At 42.3% G+C, this 24,929-nt stretch overlaps 1 protein-coding gene across 3 annotated transcripts in view; it reads right to left on the reverse strand.

Annotated features, from left to right (window-relative positions):
• Positions 1–8,998: 8,998 nt before the first annotated feature.
• LOC116385964 (double-stranded RNA-specific editase 1-like) overlaps positions 8,999–24,929 on the reverse strand; it is a 53,030-nt gene continuing 37,099 nt past the window's right edge. For all 3 annotated transcript variants that reach the window (XM_031851824.1, XM_031851826.1, XM_031851825.1), the window contains exons 3-11: positions 22,378–22,452; positions 18,500–19,434; positions 16,920–17,034; positions 15,891–16,059; positions 15,419–15,573; positions 14,160–14,328; positions 13,142–13,323; positions 12,664–12,842; positions 8,999–11,916 (exon numbers count right to left, since the gene is read on the reverse strand). In XM_031851824.1, the coding sequence (XP_031707684.1) occupies positions 11,740–11,916; positions 12,664–12,842; positions 13,142–13,323; positions 14,160–14,328; positions 15,419–15,573; positions 15,891–16,059; positions 16,920–17,034; positions 18,500–19,434; positions 22,378–22,381 (2,085 nt within the window). In that variant the 5' untranslated portion in view covers positions 22,382–22,452 and the 3' untranslated portion in view covers positions 8,999–11,739. The remainder of the gene's footprint in view (positions 11,917–12,663; positions 12,843–13,141; positions 13,324–14,159; positions 14,329–15,418; positions 15,574–15,890; positions 16,060–16,919; positions 17,035–18,499; positions 19,435–22,377; positions 22,453–24,929) is intronic.

The following is a 24,929-nucleotide window of genomic DNA, read 5'->3' on the forward strand; positions in this document are numbered from 1 at the left end:
TTCTCATCTGGTCCTGTAGTCCTCCATCATTCTCATCTGCCATCCTTCTCATCTGGTCCTGTGGTCCTCCATCCTTCTCATCTGGTCCAGAGTAAACACATCTTCTCTGTTGTCTAGGAGATCCTGGATGTTGCTTCCTGTGTCACAGCCATCGATACCTGAGTAAAAGAGACTTGGAGACTTTTCTTGACGTTAGTAATTTTTACCAAACCATCTGGTACCCTAACCCTTCACCTAACTATAAAAAGTAGATCGAGTGATTAAAATGAACAATCTTTGAATAACTGTTAAGTGAGACTTTGAGGCAACTTGTGTTCATGTTGTTATTAAATGTTGACTTACCTTTGTCTGGTAAAGGCATCTAGACTTTACAAAGAAAAATACACAACGGCCGACATGGACCACGAAGGCGGGTCCTCTGAAGGATGCAGCCACTGGATTGGGACACAGTTTATGTGAATAGCCGTAGGTCCTAGCTGGGTTAGTTTAGCCTCCATCTCGGTTCTCCTCCCTCTCGACTCGGCTTTCAGTGGCGTTTGGTCCGGCGGGTCAGGCTGGGTGGTGATTACCACTGCCTTTGTGGTGTTTGATTCATTTTTATTTAGGATGCATCATGTTTCAGATGTCCACCCTGTCTGTCCTCAGCTGAGCTGTCAGTACCCAGTGTGTTTTTATCTCTTAACCTCCACAAGTGGACGGTTAGTTGCTGCTCTGTGCGGTCAAGAGGACACCACAGGCTCTGAACCTGTGAACCCAGTGATGCTGACAGATCTCACTTGCGAGTGTGCCAAAAACACTTTTGGTAATTTTGTGTGCAAGGTCCGTCGGCGCACCTGTTTTGCACCTGTGGTGAACCTGTGAAGCACAGGCTGGGATCAGAAAGAACAACCCTATGGGAGTTAGAAGTGGGGCCAGACATTTTAAGTGATTCATAATTCTTTGTGGAGCTGTGTGAAATGTTTTCAGTGCGTCTGTTGATTCTCAGAAGAAGTTGTTTAATGTGCACAGAACCACGGGGGCTCTGTTGTTATTTTACAGCAGCCTGAGGTTGGTTCACAAAATGTCACCAGCGGATCTGCTGGTTTTTGGCTCTTGTTGTGGCTCAAAAATTGACATCCAAAGAAATGTTTGGTCTTATTTTGAACTGGAGAATCTGCAGATTAATTCCATACCTGATACTTTATGATCCACTGATACGAGTTGAATAAAATCCTTGTTTTTGTTATATTTGCAAACTGTATTTGTAGATAATGCCCCATTATCCACTAAACAACCTCACCAATTAAATCCAGGATGACAACAGTGACAAATATCAAAGAAAACCATATTCATGTGATATCAGAATGAAGTTTGTTTAACAATAATCAATATACAACATTTTGACCCACAGTAAATTTGCCTAATGATGAATAATGACTCAGTCTACGACCAATGATCAATAAAGAGAGGATCAAAGTATATTCTCAACACTATTTTCAAATGGATGTTATGAGTGGGAGCACTGAATGAGCTCAGCGGTTCAGCTAGCATGCAGGTGATGTAATCACCTGCCATAAATCACACAGCACAGGTTAATGGGACCCCCGGCTCCGTTCAAGGCCTAAATTTCCATTTTAATTTTCTGCTCAGTGGAGTTGATGTATGTAGGGACACAGTGAGTAGCCAGGCTCTCCACTCCCTTCTATGTATTGTTATACGACAGTGACCTTTCCTTTCTGGATCTGTAATACTAGACTCTCTCACATGAGGGGACAGGTAGGCGTGCACCACAGTCACACAAGACATTTCCTATCCAGTGAAGACAAATGTCACACAGCATGTAGGGTGGGAATTAGATTATTCCTCAGAGTTTTGAACAACCTGAGCAGTAATATTGGATCTTTTCATAAGGGCATTCAGTATCTGTGATTGCCCTGTTGTGTTGTGCTATAGCACAGAAAAGGCCAACTGTTGCCAGATGAAGTTAAGAAGAGTCCTCTCATGATCTTAGATATGTTTACAGTCCATCGGTAAAATGAAAACCAAAACAGGATTAGAAGCGCTAACCCCACTCTTAAAAATGGATGGGTGGATCAAATAAACAGGGCGTTTTTAGGAGATCGCTGTTTGTGTGTTGCGTCAAAGTTAACGTGCATAACGAGCCAAATGTAACGTAGACGATCTTATGCTACGTTAAAACTTTCACCACGTTCAGGTTGGTGCAGTTTGCTCATCCGTAGCCTCAGAATGGTCAATCTATCAGACACTGTCATAATCATAAACCAGTTGGTCAGTGAGCTGTTTATAACGGAAGTGCTGTCCAAACATGGACGGAAAAATAGGTCTGAGGTCTGCATCATGCACTTCACAGCAGGTGTGAAAGCAATTCCCCCCCAGTGAAAAAAATACAAGCTTTTAGGTCATCAGCTCTTTTATTATTTCAGTCTTTTGGTCACAGCAGAAACTAAATATGACGTACTACATCAATAGCTACTGATAGGAGACATAACGAACACAGACACATGACTCATGTTACCTTGTGTTGGGTCATTACCTTCTCTGCAGGTACAGAGGACACTGCTGCTCAGCATCAGAAGAATTTTGACACAAAATCAACGTAAAACAGAACTGTTTGCGTCTGCCGTCTACCATATTTACAAGCAGGTGACAAAATATTAGCCTGGAAATGCACAGCCCGATCGATGATGATGTCAAGGTTGTTCCATCAACCAAACAGCCCCACTGGAGCAACATGGGAGGAACTAGAAGGATCAATAGAAGAAGTGAAGGATTGGTTACAGGACGGTGACTCGAGGCAGACAGCTCACTGGCCACGGCTCCGCCAGGCCGAGCCCCGGTGAGGCTTCCCTCACCGTTAATGAGGCTAAAAGTCTTTGCTCTGATTGTCCCTGAAGAGCACAGATACCTGCTTTCTGTTCTTATAGTCCACAGCCAGACACAAAGTTTGCTAAGTTTTGAATATTGAACGGTTTATTCATCATCACAAAAAATATCTCAAACAGTAATTATCCGCTTCCTTTCTGTGAGTGAGATGAGAAGATTTTGATCTCACGTTTGTGTTTCTCAATTTCAAGGAAGGATCCTCCTTTCAAGATACAAGGATGACCACATGCTATCTTTAGACCACACAGTGTCATGTGTTGACTCCTCAAGGAGCTCTATTTGCAACAGCTGGAGAGACACAAAATACAGAAACACAATAGGATTCATGTTTTGGGAATCATTGAGAACGTACTTATAATAAAATGAGAAGAATCAATAAGCGTTGAAGAAAAATCAATGTCTGACATAATATTATACATTTTAAAGCTATCAATGTATATATACTTTTACACTGTGGTTTTACGTCTCAGAGAAAAAGCTAACTGGGGTCGGAGCATTTTTCTGACCATCTGCTGAGTGCTGCTGTACTGTATATACATTAAGTTCATGCAGAGGCTCATTACGTGGCTAATGGGGTTTGATTGTGGGGGAAACGAGCTGCGACAAATGAGAAGATGTCCTAATGGATGGACAACTTCTGCCACCGAGCCAGAGAGTTTGATGGAGGGGGACGGGTGCTTCTTCAGCTGCAATATTCTGTTTTCACAGAGAAAGAATCATTTGTATCAAGTCAGTATTCAAATGATATCTGGAGAATCCAGCTGCCGTGCAAGGTTACATTAAGAATTGCAGGAATGGCTTCACTCAGTCAAAGCATTTTATAGCATAAGCTGCAGCTCAAAAAATAGTATTTTAGAAAAAACAGAAATGGCTTATCACAGCAGTACAACTGTAACGCACCGACACAACAGTGGAACCGTCCAGCAGAGCTTTGTCAAGATGTCAGCGGCAGCAAGGCAGCATTGTGCCTTCGTTTCTTTTTATCCCCATTAAAGCACAATATTTAGGATTAGCAACACGCAGACACACGTTTTCCTGTTAGTAGTAATCTATAAATTCATTTTCTGAAGTTTATTTTTTCATCACGCCCGTGTTAAAAAAGAGAAGATAGTTGAATTGTGTTTTGAAAAATGAATCAGAAAATGTTTCAATACGTATTTGGGGTAAATTTATGGATATAATTAAAAAAATAACTACAATGAGATTTTTATGACTTTTTTATTACATAATATTCTAGGATATTTTTAACGATATGGCATACTTTACCATGATATTTTAATGACATACTATAATATGATTTGTGCTGACTTTTTATGACATTTCATAAGCATACTATACTATAACTTTTTTCCTATGGCATACTTATCTATGACATTTTTATCTGCTATTTATTTGACATATTATTCTCAGATTTTCTGTTACTTCTTTAAAAATATCATCTTGTAGTATGCATAATGATTTTTTGGCAAACTATACTATGACCTTCTTATGGCAGGTTTTATGACATATTGACTTATTTTTAACCATACGGTGACGTCTTTAGGACATATTTTACAATGACATTTGTGTGACATATGATACTATGTCATTTGTTATGACATTTTCCTCACATACTATACTATGACACGTTTATGACATATTTATTACTTGATACAATGACACTTTTGAAACTTTTATATGGCAAACATAACATGCTTTTAGCCTGCCTGTGAGCCACAGCAGACCAGTGAGGGAGCTGTCAGGAAGAGGTTGAAGACAGACATAATCATTTCCAAATTTCACAAGATGTTTATTGTTTAGCTTTAATCCATATTTGGAATTTAGCCTTTCAAAAACTATACTTTCGTTGCGGTCACAGCTCAATGGCTAAATAACATTTATACGACCACAGCAACACAAAATCTTATTTGACCATTTTCTTGGCTTCAGGATTCTCTGAGGCGATTGTGGGTGAATCTAAAAGGAAATGTTGTATTTTAAATGAAATGCATAAATCTGGTGCCCGCAGGGCGAGAGGGTGCAATAGTACTAAGTCCACAGCCCCAGGAAGCAGCGAGGTCCGGGGGTGCTGCTATGCTCATGGCCGCTAATCATCTTCCCCGCGAGCCTTTCCAAGCCGAGCTGGTCGCAGTGCACACGAGGAAATGTGCACGGCAAATGCGAGGGGATCTGTGGTAAATGGCAAATTGTAAACTTGTACTTGTCCAGCGCTTTTCTAGACCACTCAAAGCGCTTTCACACTACATGCCATCATTCACCCATTCATACACTGATTGTGGTCATATTTTTGTTGCTGCCTCTGTCTAAGCAGTCGAGGCAGATGGCCGCCCACTCTGAGCCCGTCTCTGCTCAAGGTTTGTCATCTGTTAAAGAGCAGTTTTTCCTTTGCACACTGAGCTGAATGGAGAACGAGTGAAAGCCTCTGCTCAGCGGGCTAACCCAGTTGCACAAAGCACACCCACTGAGCCAAACAACGTTAGCCCATTCACACTGAAATCGCAAACGATACAAATTGGGTAACTTAAAAGAACCAGCGTTCTCATCACTAGTCGGGATCTTGAGTTTGATGGTGTGGGGTAGTGATCTCTCATAGTCCGCTGCAGTTAACCCAATCCCTGCGGTAAGGCTGATGAGTGTATTCCTGCTTTGGAAATAAAGGCGAAAAGGAAACAAATTAAAACAAAATGTAGTCAAGTTAATGGCAGCGACTGGCTGATGCATCAGCAGGCGTTGCTGTCACCATGGTTACAAAACCTAAAAACCTCCACATTGAATTGACCTGCTTGATGGGGTCATGCATGAGCAACTGCAAAAGACGCAGATGAATAAACCGTATTTTGGCAAAAACATGAGCAGGAGAAATGGAGAGTGTGTTTGGACATATTGATAGTTACTGGAGCCCACATGATTTAAGGTGAATATCACGTAGGCACACTAGTGATTCCTCTAAGCTGTTTCCCCCTTCAGCAGAGCCTGGGGCAAAAGCAGACTAAATATGTGCCAACGCCACAGCCGTGGCACATATTTCTCATCATTTATGTCTGCCTGAATTACTATTGCTCGTTTGTTTGAACCTGGTTTTACATATGCACTAAGAAACATCATGTGAGAGGAGAAGAGACAGAAGTGACGCATAGGTGTGATGATATAAAATTGCTAAGAAATGACAAATTCAAGTATTGCAACTTTTCGAGGACAACGTCCGTTTTATGTAGCCCCTGTCAGAGGCTTAGCCTGGGAGCATAATTGGCAGATAAATGATGCGAGGTGGAGAGGTATGAAGAGCTGTGTTCACTAATCCCACTTCACCTTGAAGCTGTTTGACTTCTCTATTCTCTCATTTTTAGCCAGACTCTATCAGCTAAAATCCCATGGCCAAGAACTTTTAAACCGTGCTCTTGTGTGTGGACTAGTAAGGGGAATGCAGCCAGTGGTTCTTGAAGAAATAAACAACTGTCTTCACTGAAAGGTCTGTCTTTTTGCAGGGGGTCTGACTGCTCCCTGGTGATGCAGGACAGGTAATCCACAGTGAGATTATGTGGCTCTCTCATGTTGCACAGGTGCCAGTGGCTGATATGACAAAGTAATAGGCCTCTAACAGCCCATGTGGAGATGGCGGTCAGAACAGCTTTAGATAGACGCAGATACAGAGCAGCTACCTGGCATTGTGTCAACAACAACAGCAGTGCAGCAGTCACGCCCTCATTTTGACATTACACCTAATATGTTTTTGCTTTTATAGTCATCAATCTGTCCTATTAGGTTTGTGTTATGGAATATTTGCTGTGTGTGCATCATATGGATCTGACAAGTAGCTGAATGATGTTGCGCAGTGTGCAAATAAATAAATAAATAGCAATGATGATGTCATTATGGGGGTTTGAAAGACGATGACATTTAGGAGCCAGGGTTGGGTGGAAGGATCTATGACTACCTGATGTAATCTTACAACACTTCTTCAGGGGGGCTTTCACCAACCGGTTTGAACCAGCTGACACCTATCACTTCACCTGTGTGAGAAGCTGCTGACTGCTATGGAGAGCAACCAACCAGCTTGTTTGTGATAACGATATCCTATGTACTTATTCTACACTACATTTCAGAGGGAAGTAGCCTATTGTACTTTCTGCTCCTTTATATTTATCTGACAGCTGTAATTAGGCTACTAATTACTTTACAGATTAAGATTTGAGAACAAAATGATCAGTGCATTGCATTGTTACTTGTAATGGAGTATTTTCACCCAGTTGTAGAGCAAATTCTACCTAAACAAAGGTTCTGAATACTTTTTTTGTATTGTCATAATGTCTTAGTGTCAAAGTTACGCTTGTTAAAATATACCAGAGTGGGTAACATTAGCATATATACATACACCCACTGCAGTGAAGCCACAGCCTTGCCAGGTTGGTTTAACACGGGTGAAGAATCCTTGGCAAGGCTGTGGCCCTCTGGTTGGTGTGGCGCCACTTATGGTTGTCTCAATCCAGGCTGTCTAATGATGCTGCTTGTGGAGCCATCAGATATGATTGGCCTGTGCCAGGCCAGTGCCTTGCTGTGACAACCTCAGGAGACCCACCGTTGTGCTCGGGAGGTGTACCTTTGGCCACCACTGGGATGGGCCTAGGTCATCAACGGCTTAGGCTGAATGTCCTCTGCAACACCCTGAGAATCTGAGGTCCTCTTTGGAAGACTCTAGGCAGGCTGGCGTGAGGGAAGGGCGTGGGACCGAGGATCCTTGAAGCCGCCGCCTTCCTCGTGATATCAGCAAGAACTACCGCATCTCCTCAGCCCCTCGCTTGGTCTGGGCAGCCCTGGGCATGCACCCCTGTGTGAACTCAGGGTCACCGGCTTCATTCTGCTCAGACCCCCCCAAGATCTGTCGCTGTTGCTGTCGCTGGCAAGATCAGCAACAGCAGTCAGGAAGGTAGAGCCAGGGTATCAGCGGGCTATTTTCTCATCCTCAACAAGGATGGGAGACTGAACCTACTGAGCCTTCAGGTTTCTCCAGCCCCTGAAATTCAAAACGTTAACAATTCCCAGGGTGAGGCCGGTGATCCAGGCAGGAGATTAGTTTGCCACCATAGACCTCAGGGGTACCTTTCAGATTCCCATCTGGGAGGGCCACAGGCTGTTTCTAAGATCTTTGAATTCTGTGTTATCCCCTACGGCCTACGGGATCTTGCTTGCCCGTCGCACCTTCACTGGGTGCATGCTTAGTCCCTGCAGCATGATGGACTCAGAATTCAAAATGCTCCTGATGATTGGCTAGTACGTGCCTGGACAGAAGAGCAGGGTAGCCACCAGGTGATCCTGCGAAGGACGGACAGCACAATTGCATTAGCTTACATCAACAGGCAGGGAAGCCTTGCCTTCCCTCGCCTTTGCAGACTTGTGCACAAGCTGTCCTTTTCCCCCCCCTGCAGCTCTGCCTTAGGACCTGGAGTTGGTCCTGAAGGCTCTGCAGCGTGACCCCTTTGAACCCCTTGAGTCCGTCAGCCTGAAACAGCTGTCAAAGACAGCCTTTCTGTTGATATTCTGCAAGGAGAGTGAAGCCCTGTTAGTCCATGACAGGCTTTGGAGGTTTAGGCTTTCGGAATTACAACTGATAGCTGCAAATAAAGAAATGTTCCAGTGGCCAAGATCACACAAATGATGACGAAAACTAAAGATTGTAGTGAGAAGAACATGGCATTTTAATTTGCTTTTGTTATAGGTTATAACAAACTGTTATTGTCAGAGGAAATCTGTCACCTGTAGATGAGTGGCAGACAGACAGGAGGGCAACAGCTGATAATGAACACAAAACCCACAATAAGTGTAAGTAGAGTGTTGTAGAGTTAAAGACAATGATTCATTTAAATAACGAGATGCTTGCAGTTAAATGGCTAACTGTGCTAAATGCTAATGATCGTCGCTTGTCTCCCTGTGTGATTATGCACCGTCATTATGTATGAATACGGTAGTAGATACTTTGATTCTTAGCTGTAATGTAATGTAATTACTAAGATTGAAATTATTATTCCTCAGGAATAATAATTCCTGAAGAGTCTTTCTTTAATATTTATTCCAAAGCACCACAGCCATAATCCTTTAAAAGCAAAGACACCGTACAAAATGACCGTAACAGCATTTTATTGAATCTCTAGCTCAGTGACTTGACTCAGTTTCTACATATTTTATATTCATAGTGTTCATGCTTTACAGGTAGAGCTCATGCATTAGGCCCCGCAGTCTTGCTATATTTTATGGGGGAAATCAATAACATAATGCATGAACCCATAAGAATTGTGGAGGCTCACCAAGCACCAACATATGGAAAGGTATAGGAACAAAATACAGTGGACCATATGTTACCATTCATCCATTTACTTTTGCTTTACCTCAAAGTCTATGGAAAAAGTAATCCTTTCCCTTTTTAAAAAGTGCATATACAATGGAAACGTAATTGGCGGCACCTCCAAAAACCCTGAGGGCCCAAGTCTGGAGCCAGGATAGCTGAGACAGGAACAGGTCTGCACATGCTCAAAGTTAAGACGCATTTTCAGCAAGTAAATAGAAGCAGAAAGGATACACATTCAAAATATACAAGAAAGGAAATCAACCTATATTCAAAGTAAATAAGTTAAAGATGCCCTGTGTGTATTTGAGGCTGGAGGTTTACATCCTGAGCACTTTTACAGCAAATAAAGAATTAGAAAATCATTTGAAAGTTAAAAGTTACAGACAACAAGTCAACTTAAAACCCAGCCCTAAATACAAGCTCGATCAGGACATGAAATATTGATTCTTTTTTTTTTTTAGAGGAAAAAGGTGTTGTTTGGTTTTTGAAAGAGTAGAACATCACACATAAAACATCACTTCACACATCATCACGAGTAGTAGAGGCAGAATACAGTCATATAAAACATCTGAATGTGTGGAAAACAACACGGAACATAAAAAAAAACTGTCAAAGATTTGACAGATGCTGACATCATCTTTGGTGAGCTTTTACTGGTGGTAATAGCGACTGAAGTGTTAACAGCAACAACACTAGCTGGGTTTACTGTAGTTACTGCATAGGGACTATCACTGGACGAGAGATTCACAGACTGAAATGTTTGTGGAGTTTCGTTGCATAAGGTTGTGACCGTGATCTAGTGCAACAGGGCTCATATTAGGAGAGATGTTCACACCCAACATGTGTGTTTAACCTCTGGAGTGTTTCCTGTGTGAACCAGGCTATTCCTACTCAAATGTGTCACTCCTGTTTGGTGTCATCCAACTAGAGCAAATGACCCCAAACTACAAGGATTAAAGGGTATGAGGAGACCGATTCTGACAGTCAGCTAATTCTTTGAAAAGCATCAAGTGGACAAACCAGAATGGCTGAACGATTCAGTCATGAACAACAATCACCGCTGTTCTCAAGGAGTATATTTGCAGAATCCTAAAGACTCCCGTAACCATCGGGAAACAACATTTCATTGGTGTGACTCTGTTTCCTTAACAAAGAAGGAAGCTTAAATGACCTTACTCAATTTCTACAATGTAAAGTAAAATAACAATATGTAGTACCACTTATATCGGTATACAAGTATATTGATGTTTCTCTCCGATATTTCATATTTTCATACAAAAATAAACATTCTATGTTTTGCCTGTATTGTGGAAAAGAAGGAGGCCGTATGTCTGAATTAGGAACGGTCATACATGGGGCTAATCTCACTTTGAACCATCTTAATGGTGACATCAAGAAAGATCATTACTGTCACTGTAACAGAACAAGTAACATTTAAATGAAGAAATAACACCAATATATATATATATATATATCTCAGTGTATTGATATATCATATATCATATTGATATTGATACAGTAAGCTTGTTTGTTAGGGGGGAAACGAGAAGACAAGTATGCAGAAGGACAAAGGCCTAGCTTTAACAGAACAATGTTTTTGGTTGTATTTCTTTGATTGACAGATGTGTCAGCCTATCACAGTCAGTAATTGTGGTTGTCGCTTGCCTCTCATCAGGTGCACCCAGGCTTCCTCACCTTTGACCAAATTTGGATTTTCTGGTGAGTGAGCAGCGCAGCATTTAAAACATCTCTTCAGAAAGTTGAGTTTGACACCATAGACACTCCACCTATGTTATTTACAGTCTGGACCGACACATTTACAGTATAATCCACCATACATGCCGACCTAATGTGGCAGCATTGTGAGTCCATTTAATTTAGACTGCACCACGTACAGAAAACACATCAGAGTAAAGCTGTGTTTGAAAGGGAGGGTGGCGCTGTGGATGACTATCTTCTAAAGTCATTCTAAAGTCATCTCAGTGCGCATATCCTTAGCAAAGAAAACATCTTTGTGACCTCAAACAACTGCAACAAAGCAGAGAGAACACTTTCACAAACTGCAAGTGGACATTCTGAAATTATTACAACACTGATACTTGATAACAAACCTTTTACTGGAGACTTCCTATGAATTTGGTATAAACACACATGCAAAATGAACACATCACTATTCTTATATAAACAAGTGCCATTAAAACTAACAATGCTGTTTACAAGTTTCCATTCCCAAAGTCTCTTTTTACATTTGTCCTTTTGTATAAAGTTGCATAACTGACTGAATAATAATCTTTTTGAATGTGTAGTGCTGGCTGAGAGGAAGTAGCACGAGGCTAGAAAGATGAAGGTGGAATGTTAAATCCATGGATTCTGACATCTGGATGTGGTGCCTCTTCCCTCCCAGTGAAACACAGTCCAGTCCATGGCAATCCAGAGGGAAATTATTCCACCAGGGAAACTGACCCAGAAAATAAAGCGAGCAGACATGTTTTGTGTCAAAGACCCATTGCACTAGCTCAGGTGGTGGGTGCAAACTGGTCCTGCTCTATAGGTTTCTTCACCCAGGCGCCCAGTGCTGCTTTGTGGAAGGCTCTGAAGAGCGCCTGCTTGGCGCCGTGGTACTCCACCGCTGCCTGCTTGGCATCGTGGTAGCTGCTGGGCCTCACTGTTTTGATCCGCAGGGTGGAGGACAGCTACGGGTCATGGACAGAAATTACACAACAAAATTGTCTTAGCTGTAAAAGTACAGAGTGCCTTCAGAGAGGATGCTCGGCCAAACTATTCTTATTTCAATAAGACTTGCAGTACAGTATAATTTCAGTACCAACTTTTGCCTAACTAGTTGTCTTCACCAGCGTTCAGGATTCTGATGGCATCAGGGAACCTGATGAAACTATGTGATACCGGGCTTAAACCTTAAACCACAGCTAAGCTAATGACAGAGCAACAGTTATAGTAGTAGTAGTAATCATAGTCTTCTTATCAGTACTGAAGAGGCTTTGTTTCCAGTGGCCTTCATTTCTTTTTCATATTGAGAAGAAGAATTTTCTTGTGATAGGTTTGTGTGTGCGACTGTTCATTCTAACAACAATGACGGCTTGTAGATAGATGCAATAGTGTCAGTTATTACAGATCTGGAGAGGTTTTTTTAATTGAAAACAGAAGAACCTGAAGTTCAGGCAACAAAACTACTTGGTTATGTTCAGGAAAAGATGTGGTTTGGGTTAAAATGAGTTTTAAAATGAACTTACATATGTGGCGTTAGTAAGGTACGTAAATGAAGGAACAAAAGTAAGTACTCGTTCGTCCTCGACACAAAGAGCCATCTACTGAGTGAAAGTCCTGTGTTTGTTGGACCCATCCACCCACTCCGACCTCCTCCCTATACGAGGACTGTAGCTTTACTCTGCATTGAAGACCAGTACAGTATGCAGTGTTACCTTGCAGTGCAGGCGCATCCAGCGGCTGTAGAGAGCGTGTTTACAGAGCCTGGAGGGTCGACTCAGATCGTCTTTCCCGGTGGTGGCGTTGATCACCTCTAAGCCTGGGTCTCCCACCGTCCAGTTCACACTGAAGTTGGGTGCTTTTCCTGGCTGACGAGCCTCTGCGTTGCTTATTCCTGTAGGCAGAGTTTGAGTTCACAGTGGACATTAACAAGAATGGAAGGCCAAATCCATTTCATAAAACACAACCAAAAAAAGCTAAAAAAAGGAAAATACTATGAATTGTCTGACTTCCTCGGAGTTTATCCAACTGTCTCTGCCTAAACTACTACCCTCAAACTTCGCTGAGATTGCATAAAACCCTTGACCAGTGAGAACCCTGCTTTTCAGACTTCCGAAGGACCTACAAATGCAGTGTGGAAAACCAATCTGTGGAAATCAGTCCTGGGCAGTGAAAGGGCAGTCTGTTTCTCACCGCTGAGCAGTGGTTTGTTCAAGCTGAAGGACTGTGGCAGGTCCTCGATCTCGGTAATCCTCTGGTACATGGCTCTGGAGAGGTGGTCAGCATGGTACAGGCTGCCCAGAATGATGCTGGAGAAGTAGATGGCCTCAGTGAAGTAGCTCATCAGAGAGCCTTGGAATCCGACTACATTCCACCTGAAGGGGGACAGAACGGACACATTTACTCATTTAGGCAAATAGCCATTCAGTTTGTCAGCTCTCGTCTTCGAAGGTGGTTAAACAATGAAAACATACAAATCTGCAAAAATCAACATGGCTCTTTCAGCTATATCTGAGGAAAACACAGATGTCATTCCAGCTCAGAGGAGTGCTGAGCTGTTAGAGGCCTCCTGGAGATTCATCAATTGAATTCATCAATTCATCAAGCAGCCTAATCAAAGCTCCAGTGGCCTAATGACACCTAAGAACTGCAGCTGACAGAAGACACAGAGATAGAGTGATTGCAGCATGATGTCGAGACAATTCATCCTCTCTACACATGCACATAATCATCAGGATTCCTAATGGTCTGCTGAAAAACACCTCAAGTGGGTCTGTAGGGCTGTGTTTAATAGTTTGACAAGGAAAACTACAGTATGTACTATGACAGGTACTGTTTTAAAACGTTTCTTTTAAATAGAATTAGTATGTATGAAAACAAGATAACGTATGTATCCGTGCTGGTGCACTGGTACATTTGAATTTCACAAAATCACAAAGCTCTAAACTTCTGATAGCAACTGCTGTAGTTGAGCTGACTTGTCTTAGAATATGGAGTCTATTTTCTTTCACTGCACATGCATAAATACAGTGATTGTAATTTTGGCTTTGAGCGCTACCAAAACACAGGTGACCTACACTCAATACTGTGCCTGAACGTATCCTGTGGCAACGCTGATGGAGCACTAAAGCGGCGGCTCTGCCAACGCGCTGCTCTCACTTCTGTACGCAGACATTGTGTGTGTGTGAACAGGAAGTAGAACAACACAAACCTGGCTATCTTGTCACTGCAGGACATGGTGAGCAGCCTCTCACCCTGAAGAACCCCGTCCCATGTCTGAATGGTGTTAGTGGAGCGTACTGGGATGGTTCCTTCACCAGACTCAATTTTAGTGCGGAGCTGCCCACGGGCTTTTCTGTTCGGGTGTCTATCCCCGTGGTCTGAGACAGGAAGAAAAACAATTACAGACACTTGAAGAATCTTATGGTAAGCAATACATTCTCATGCAAAATATTCATATTTAAGAGATATCTTCTTTCTAATCTGAGGAACTCTCACATGTTTTTTAAGTCTTAAATCTTCATCAGGGCATATCATGAAGGGACCATTTCTATGTTCCCAAGGGCCTATGTCCCCAGGTTTATATTGCATGAGAAAGGGTCCATGACCAAGGGTCCTAAGTTGTCCAGTTGTACAAGGTCCTATTCTACCAATACATTCCCAATGTCTTATATTCCAGTTGTTCTATGTTCCCAGGGTCCTATGTTCCCAATGCCCTATGTTTCCAGGGTGCAATGTTCCTAATGGTATATGTCCCCAGTGTTCTATGTCCCCAGTGTTCTATGTTCCCAGGGTCATATGTTCCCAATGCCCTATGTTTCCAGGGTGCAATGTTCCTAATGGTATATGTCCCCAGTGTTCTATGTTCCCAGTGTCCTATTTTCCCAGGGTCCTATGTTCCAAGGATCCTTAGTTTCCATGGTCATATATTCCCAAGGTTCTATGCTCCAAGGTCCTAAGTTCCTAGGGTCCTATGTTCCCCAGAGTTATATAGCACATAATGGGAACACGACAAAGGGTCCTATGTTCCCCAGTTCTACATATGTTTTCTCAAAGGGTCTTTTGTTGCCAAGATCCTATGTTACCCCAACCCGTTCTCATTTCCAACTCGTCACATACGAACGCACTGGGTACCCCTTGGCATCACTTAGGTTTAGGCAACAATTGTATTTGGTTAAGTTCAGGAGAAGATCATGGTTCCCCAGCTCTATATAGCACATAATGGGAACATGAAAAAGATGCTCCCCAGCTCTATTCCCTTTATACGACATGGGCCATTGTGGGAACTCTTTAAAAGGAGCATAGATATGAACATAGAAACTGGGAAACTGAATCCCTGACAAAACCTTTTGCAGAGTTTACTTTATGTGTGTTACATAATATTGAATCAGGGATCATAGGACCCTGGAAACATCGACACGCTCCCATACTAAACAAGTCCAGCCTTTCTCTTGTTCTTCATCCGCTCACCCTCCATTCCAGCTTCATGGGGAGAAAAGATACGGGCGTCTCCACAGGGGGAGGTGCTGATGTACAGGTGGAACTGGACATTTTCCTTCAGTCTGAAGCCTTGTCTGTTGTCACACCTGGTAAAGACGGATGTCAGCTGCTCCTCTTCGTGGTTACTGGAGACACAAATGAGAAATCAAGTGACATTATACCATACAGAATGCTACGTAAAGTTTCCAAATTGGCTGGCAGGTAGCCTTTAAACTGTATGTCAGAAGGACTCACTCAACTTTGGTCAGTGTTTGACATGCAGTAGAAAAAAAACTGTGTTGCATGATAAGACTTTATTTTATTGGATTTCTGACATTTGGGTGTTTAAATTGACAGGTTCACTATGAATGTTATCCTCCCTTGTCATGGAGAATAGCCAGGTCTTTACTAAATAGTAGAGTAGTAGAAATATAGGCCACAGGATTCAGACACCAGCTCTCACCTGAGGAAATGCTCCAGCTGGGAGTACAGGTACCTGATGAGCGAGCGACGAGCCACAATCTCAGCATGGCAGTCATTGAGGGCCAAACCTCTATCACTCATGTATTCACCATTGATGCACTTTGTTCCTGTGGACACGCAAATGACCTGTGCTTCCTTCACATCTGCACCTGTACAAGAAAGCATGAGGATAGAAGTCTAAAGTGGGTTATTGATCTGATGTAATCATCCACAAACGGCTGTGCAGAAACCCAAAAATTAGAGATCAACCCAAAGAACAACCAATGAGCATGTGCAGAAGGCCACACAATGCAGAAGAAAACAAAGAAAAACGTTTTGGCTTATGTGCCAGGTGTGCTATCTTTCTGTTCGGTATCCAGGTCCTCCAGTACATCCGTGACCTGCCCCTTGACAGTTATTAATCCCCCTTACAACTCATAGGAGCCATTCTAAATCAGCATTGATGATCACGTACCATCCAGCAAAGCAGTAGATAACCACTTGAAGATGGACAGAATACGCAATAGCTCACATTTTTCTTTTGAGAAATCAAAAGGAACCAACTAAGGCATGTTACTCTGAAACCAAATGCTAATTGGACAGAAGCTAACAAGGAAGTGTGGCAAAACTTTGCCTCTCAAACAAAGAACAGAACCTTTCTTCACATTTCCGTGAAGGACTCTAGACGGAGGTTTAGACTAGAGAAACTGGAGACTGACTTAATGGGAAACAAAAGCTGAGGTCAGAGTCGTGTTAGCTATAATATCTTACATAAAACACAAATGCATCCCATTCACAGCTCAAGGTAAGGTAATGCAGCTGAATCAGGTCCCTGCTGATGCAAAGAGAGTGGAGAAACATTTAGTGCAGAACAGGAGTAAACCTCTCTTCATCACGTGACTCAGCTGTCTGTCCAACCCCCTTAACATTCAGGGCTGCAGCTTCAAGCACAGAGCTCGTAACATCTTGGTGGATGAGAGTTGAACATTTTCAGAAGCAACCGTTTGACTGACGGAAAAAAAACAATCACCTGTTGTCATGACGACACCTGCCAATACTTTCCGTCTGGAGTGCGGAGACGTGAAGTTGTCCGTCAGCTCGCTGAACTTGTCGACGACGAGGCGAGAGACGGCGTCTGCCAGGACCTGAGATGGCAACCCAAACAAATACGTGAAAATGATTTCAGAAAATAAAGTCTTTGAACAAAATGAAGCAGGTTGAACATGTGGGCCGACTGACTCTCGTATGTAATACGAATATGAGGAAAGAACAATGACCACGTGTGATAAAAATAAAGTGAAAGCTCTTCTTATCTGCACTGAAACGATTATTGAATATTTCAATTAGGAATGCTGCACGGGTGTGAATGTCAGTCAGGGTTGTGAGCAGCTTAAAACAGTCACATCCTCCGCTTCACTGACTGCTCTGGAAGTAAAGCAGAGCGACTTGGAAAGGCTGGTATAATGAACAGCAGTGTTTGAATAGCACTCAGAGGGTGATGGTAATTAAGATAGCAGCTTTGTTATCAGTGTGCAGGGATTACAGGCAGGGATTAGTTCACGTGTAAATAGATTCCTAGTGTATTGAACTTGTCTCTCCTGAAGCTCTTCAATCAGACTTTGTCAGGTTGGCCGTGAGCGGTGACAAAGTAGACGAGCTTTCCGTTTAGACGACACAGATATTACGAGGAAGTTTTTGCAGCATACGATCAAACAGGCCACTGACAACTCCTGGCTATGACCTCTCTCAAAACGCTTATCTTCATAGGTGACTATTGTCATACCTTTCTCTTCCAATATTTTGTTACTACTTAATTTTGTGTTGTGTTGTAATGTTAAAGGACTATCAGGAAATGAGTTTGTGCCAATATAAAAACGTATATATACGTATATATACGTATATATATATATACACACACACACACATATATATATATATATATATATATATATATATATATATATATACACATTGTTATCCAGGTACAAAACAAAAGAACATCTATCAGTAAAGAGGACTTTCTACAAGCTACAAGTGCACTTTTTCTTCTTCTAGTATTATGCATCATTGGCATATTATTACCACACACCATCACATGACTCTGGTCCAACAGTAAGAATAGAGACCTGTGTGTATGGGCAGTTTGCTTGGTTCTGGTTAATGGCCAAACATCTGGTGAAGTTACAGACTTAGCAGATGATTTGATGTGCAATCTAACGCATCCGGCCCTAGAAACAACGCAGAAATCAATATCTTGGCCTGCTCTTATAAAATTGATTGATAATGTGGGTTTGACTACACTAACATTCATCAGTCCCTGTTTACTATTCATATTATGCCGGAACCAAACTTTAAAAAAATTGCTTATGTCATTAGATAATGGGCTTTACGTTGCATATTTTCAACTTGTAGCACCCAAGGGATGCAGAGCAGAGAGAATAATTATGAGTAGCACAGAACAATTGAAAAGAAAGAGAACAAAGTAGCTGGTGTCATTCTTTAAGAAGTCGGTGTACTTCCTTACTTTGATCCTATCTTTGAACAACACAAGACGAAAACGGTAGAGTAAGGAAGAAAGTAATGGGGTCATTTACCTTCGTCCATGCTTACCTGTGGCAGGTGAAGCTGCAGTCCTTCTCTGGGTATAGGCTGACTTGACGGAGCCTGATCCAGCTGCATGTTAAACAGAGCAGACAGAGCAGCCTGGGCAGCCCGGGCCTTGGCCAGCTTCTTGTTCCGCCCAGAACCCTGGAAAATCTGAGCATCGACTGACACTGACATTACAAAGTTCTTGGCATGGCTCTCCCCGCTCTCTGACACAAAGTCATACTTTAGGCCCGGCCGTAACTCATTGAGGATCATGACTGGATTCTTGCCGCTTGTAGGGGAGATGAAGGGGGAGGGGACTGGTGGTAAGGGGGCCTGGACCAGGTTTGGGACAGGGGAGGGTAGCAACGGGTACTCTATTCCCAATGAGCTGAAGGAACCATTACTGTTGGATGCGAGGTAAAACGGGTCATCTGCAGGAGTGGAGGTCTCAAAGGCATTAAAGAGCATGTCTGGAAAGTCAGCCTGGTCCGAGGTGAAGTCCGTGTGAACAGACAGAGTCCGGCCCATGGCCATGTGGGCTTCGGACGCATTTGGGAACTGGACGAAGGAGCGCAAGGCCTTTTCTGCTGCATTCAGCTTTGCCTTCTTCTTGGTAGGACCAGAACCCTCGAAGAGCTGCCCATTGACCTCCACAGTCATCACAAAGACGGGCGCATGGACGGGCCCAGTCTGAGAGAGCAGTTTGTACTGCAGCCCTGGCTTGATCTCATTCAGCTGCATTAGGGCATTCTTAGGCAGAATGGGCCCAGGGACTTTCTTACGCTTCTTGGGCCTGTACTTGGAATGTGCATGCCCATTATTGCCCTCCTCTAAGGGACGCTTCCTCCCACCCCCAGCACTCCCATTGGGGAGTTGAGCAGCCTCAGCTGCAACCCCCTCTTTGGAGAAGAGGTTGTCCAAGTTCCGATTTTCCTTAACATCTGTGCTGCATGAACCTGCGGTGCCCAGAAAGAGTAACTTACAATGCCTTCGTTGCAGGATCTTGTAAATGTAAAATTTAGAGATTCCTTTACCTCTCTTTGCAACTGAACAAGTGATGTGTGTTCCTTAATCAATACTTATGTGGTGTCAAGTAGGTCCATTATATTGGTACAAGTGTATTTCAAACACATTCATTCATTTATGACATCAAAGATGTTATACACAATCAGGACTAATCCGTTTACAGCTCAAGAGGAAAATGTAGGTTTAATTAGGTTTGAGCAATAAAACTGTCTACATGTAATACTCGACTGATAAGTCTAACCTTAATTACCATGAGAAGCAAAACATTAATATAAGCTATTTGTTGCAGTACTGAAATTTAGCAAATTACAGTAAAAAAATGTATTTTTAAATGTCTTCCTCAGGACGATGCTCTGTGTTTTGGGAACACATATCACCAGGCCCTGTTAACAAAGCTGATGGAACTTAATGTAAATTTCCATTTATAACATCCTCCAGCAAAAGCTCGATAGGTTACTCCTTTCGGTGCTCAGGACAGAAAACAATCCTATAAATTGCAGGCTTAGAGGGGTAGTGGGGAAAGGTGGGGGTGCAAACAAGGGTGTCAACTTTTCCCAAAATAATTCTGCACTTCAACTGAGCCTGAAGAAAAAGGATATTAACTTTTAGCATTTGATTGATTAAATATGTCCCTTTTAGACAGACAATCAGCAGCTGTTGTGCATTACAAAACATTTGGGTATAAATACAAAATACAACCTTGTGTTTATTATCATGCACAGTTCAGGCACTGCAGGTAAGTAAAACCTACAATATGTAATTTCACAGAATTATGTGCCAACTATAGGGATGGGTTTCAATAACAACTTCCATTTTGAATCTGGTTCCAAGATCCAACGACCCCTTATTGAATCTTTCATGTACAGACTCTCTTTCAGTCTCTTTTACCTCTTTCTGACACTATATAAAAAAACACATGGTAACGTGTAAAAACACTGAGCGAACATGTCAGATTGCCTGAATTTGAACATTCCAACCAAACTACTGTGAAACGCAATATTTGGTGGAACAACACGCCCCTGTTTAAACATTGATCACTTGTCCATCATGTCAAAATAAGAACAAGACGAGTACTTGGCCTCAGCCTACTGCCGGTGTTACATCGTATTCTGTGACCTGTCTGATTTTGTGACCTGTAGCAGTGCAACAACCATTTCAACTTCCGGTCAGGTTAGGAAAACTCATAAACGATAAAGTAGACTAATATTTCCACTGTGTTGTTTTTACTTTAGTGTCATTACTTCTGCAGCTGTAGCCCCCCAGTGAGGAGCAAACACCGCTTCCCCTCGCAGCGACAGGAAACATGAGTGAGGACAGGGTTAATGAAAGTCAGCCCAGTGACGGAATATGTGGCGAATGCCTTAGACCCTTTAAGCACAGTGGAATTAGTGAAGGTACTCTGACTGAAATAAAAACAGAACATTGTTTTCAGCCAAGATGTCTTCATTCCCCTCCAAACAAACTACCTGAACACATTTGATAATGGATTGAAAAGGATTCTGAATTGCAGTAAGACACAAAGAACCCCATCCCTAACCACTGTCATCATAAGTTTAGCTTTATATATTCTAAAAACAAAATGTTCTTCACTTCCTCCTTAATCAAAGTGTACAGAGTTGTGTTCGGCGTTCAGTCACAGCCAGTCGACGACAAGTAAATAACAAGCATGCGAGAGGGGAACTGAACTCAAACATGAGAAACACAATGGCAGATAATGCCCTGAGCAACAAGAGGGGGGGGTGATTATAGGTCTGTTGGGGAAGAGGGAACATACTGTTATTGTTCCTCTACTGAAACAGCCAACGCTGCGGCTCAGCAAGCACAAATAGTCACAAGCAGAAAGAGAATTTCTCTTCATTAGATTGAGAAGTGAATCCAATGGAAAGGTCTGTCTGGGGGTCTACATGTCCAGATGTGATGTCAGTGCGTTACCTGGCATCTGACTTCTTTTCTTTTTTGACTTGCTGTTTATAATTTTAACAAACTTGAATAACCTTGAGCACTTCCATCATCAGCCTGCGACCAACTCTCCCTACACTGTCAGGCATAATCCACATGTTCTCCCAACTGGTTTCACTTTGGCTTACACAGAACAGGGACAGGATTACTGCTGTGTGGACACAAATAAAGAAGAGTTTAAAGAGTCCGTCACAAGCATCAGTAGGCCCAATCACAACAGACAATTCAGTCTATCTGGTTCAGGTCTTCAAGCACACAGACTCCTTTCAGCCTACCCTGACAAACAGCCAGACTCGCTCACTCTTGAACATAGAATGTCATGTCAGCTTGATGCTTGATCGTATTGTCTTTGTAAATAAATAGCCAACTTATCAGCAAAAGCAGGTACATAACTGGTGTCAGATGAAAGTAAAGCTTTGTGTTAACTTGTTTTGCTTGCTGCATATTAACGTCCCTTACAATCTTGACACATCCATCTTTTCTGTAAAACCCTGTTGAGGCTTATCATGGGTCAGGTGGTTTTAGGGCTGAAATAGACCTACATTTCAAATCCAGAGGTGTCTCTCAGGGGGCTTTAGGGAGCTTTTTTGTTAAGAGCAAGAGGACAAGCTTAGAATTTGTCATCAAAATGGACTGAAATCTCAGAGTAGATACACCCTGACCCTGGGATTAAGCTCTGATCCTGGCCAAAAAGAACATTTTCAAGGACAGTCCGACAGTAATACAATGCACCAGAGGTATTTAAGCTCAGGATTCTGTATATCCTAATACCCATATGCATGCGTCTCATATACTCAACACAAGAATAAAAGATGAATCTTTACTTGGAGCTGAAAAAAGGTTTTTGTCAATGCTTTTGGTTCAGATCTGAAATTGACGTCTTGGTTAGACTTGAAATGCATAAATTGACTCACTCATGCTTTTTACTTCGCCCCCTTCTACGGTGAGCAGCCTCTGTTGGGTTCGAGGAAGCCGATCTCCCACTCGGCCTGGAGGAAACACACAAAGCAAACAATACAGGTGGATTTAGTGATGAAGGCTCTGCTCTCTGGATTCACTGGGACAATGAATCTCACCCCATTAACACAAACATGAATATAAATATTTGTTAAATTCAATAACGGAGCCTAAAAACACAGTACATATATAGAAAAGTCCAAGAACGTAATTATACATCGATCAGAACTAAATAAAACACACAGCACAGACAGACAGATGCACTAACAGATATGTGCTCAATGCTAACCAGCTTGGCAGAGAAGACAAACACTGACTGGCAGGTGAAACAGAGTTCTTGTTGGAAGCATTAACATTCAGCAGACAGCAGCCAGAGAAGCCTGAGCAGCCTTTTGAGACTGATACATTTGACTAACCCTCATATTCTAACAGCTTTATATTCATTCCTTATAACACACTGAACATTTAAAAAGGAAAGCTTTTTATTTGATTTCACTAAGTTCAGGAAACATGAAGATGCTGATGTGCACGCTTTGAAGGTGGGAAAGGTTGTTGGTATCACATAAGTGTGTAATCCTATGTGGACACATAAAAGTGTGTCCACATAGGATTCTTTGTCTTTGGACAACACATTCTCACTCTAAACTCATGCTTGGTCAGTGTGGAACCCTCTAGTGTCAGGGATAACGTGTCCGTTTCCTCTCATTACATGTATGGCGTCTTTTTCAAAATAAACTTCCGTGTTCACGCTCGTTACATACAGTGTCTTTTCAAAATAAATGGTGGTTTTGGTCAGTTTGAGAATGTTTGTTACATCTTTCAGTTTTAGTTTGATGCATCCATCCACTATGACCTCCCTAAACACACAGGGGGCCGCTATTCTTCTTTCATGTAAAACCATGTCAACATTGACTTATTTTTCCATACTTTTCAACACGTACTTAACTCACGCCCCGTACATAAGCTACGTAACAAACATACTAATTTACGCATTGACCAAGCGTTGGGAGTGCTTCATGAGGAAATTGAGGCATCATGGAGACACTATCTAGTTTCATGGTAGTACAGTGTGTTTGGTGGAGTGTGAGCTAATTAAAGATTAGAAGGGGATGACATGTGACTACTGATATCATCCACCTCGTCACAGTTTAGCAGAGGTGTAGTGAGATCTATTAGCCTCCATACCAACAAATGAATAATCATAAAATATGAGGGGAGATTGCTAATTTCATTCAGTGGCTTAATTAAAAGAGTACTCGACTGAGACAGCGTTGCACTCTGATGACACTGTCTGACTCATGATGGACAGTTCAACAAAAAAAAGAAACACATTCTTCTTCCTGGCACCTTCATTTCCCACAATGCACCTTGACTGTTTTCTTCGATTCAATTTCTCTGTGATTAGTATTGTTTCCATAGCTTGTGAATTTACCCACTTTCTTTTATTTATTTCTCCAACATGATTTTATGACTTTTTTCTCTACCAATAGAAGAAATGTGAAACAGGATCTGATGATGTGACACTTCCTTCCTCCATGTTTGGCTTTACGAGCTTCATGACACAAAGTAGAACTCAGCATACCATTAAAGCCAACCGTGTAGATGTCGTTACAAAGCTTTTAGGCATTTTATAACATATCTGTCATCTGCATTTTCTTGTTGGAACCAATCCAAACCCTGTTCCCTCAACACCTCCTTGCTCATATGTCACCCAGCTTATTCTCCCCTTCAGCTAGCCCCCTCTTCCGCCGCCCTGCCCTAAGCTACTCCTGTCAGACAGAGGTACTCGTCTCTCAGGCTGATAAGAGACACCAAGCTGCCGTTACTTCCTCTGGTGTAATCAGGAAACTGTCGCTCAGCGTGCCGTCCCTGGACATAAATAAACAAACGGAGGCCAGCAGAAATCCCGCAATAATTAGCTTCGATTTACAGAGATGGCGGAGGCGGAGTTTCACTCCTCTGATCCGAGAACGCAGAGATCCTACTGGTTGTCAGCTTTTAGACCAACCCTGGCTTCTCATCTCGGATGGGGACGGACGGCAGCCTGACTGATGTTCACATCACGGCTTCAGCACATGACCAAAGCACATGAAACCACTCCAAACATCTGTCCAACAGGAATTGACCATTCCATAACAAAACATGTTTTCCACTGATTTATAGAATATGAAGAGAATAAGGTTAGATTTTGTGGTGTTAATTCAATTGTTGGTCGAATTAAATAATTGGCATGATTACAGTGATTTGGGGAATGTGTCCAGATTAACGCGGGTATGTCAGACAGTGGCAGCGTACCAAACCAGATGTTCTTTTACATTCGCTGAGTTTGTTGCATGTGTGACAAGTGGAGCACAAATAAATATGTAACTCAATCAGCATGTAAAGTAGACGAGGAATGCAAACAGCTCTGATCCTCCAATAACAAAAAGCACAGCATCGTTACCGTGGCAATAAACCAACGTGCATTTAACATATATATGTTATATGCTTATATGCTAATGTGTTTAAT

The sequence above is a fragment of the Anarrhichthys ocellatus genome, unplaced genomic scaffold (assembly GCF_004355925.1).
Source record: "Anarrhichthys ocellatus isolate YVR2014 unplaced genomic scaffold, GSC_Weel_1.0 scaffold12, whole genome shotgun sequence".
In the NCBI taxonomy this organism is placed as follows: domain Eukaryota; kingdom Metazoa; phylum Chordata; class Actinopteri; order Perciformes; family Anarhichadidae; genus Anarrhichthys; species Anarrhichthys ocellatus.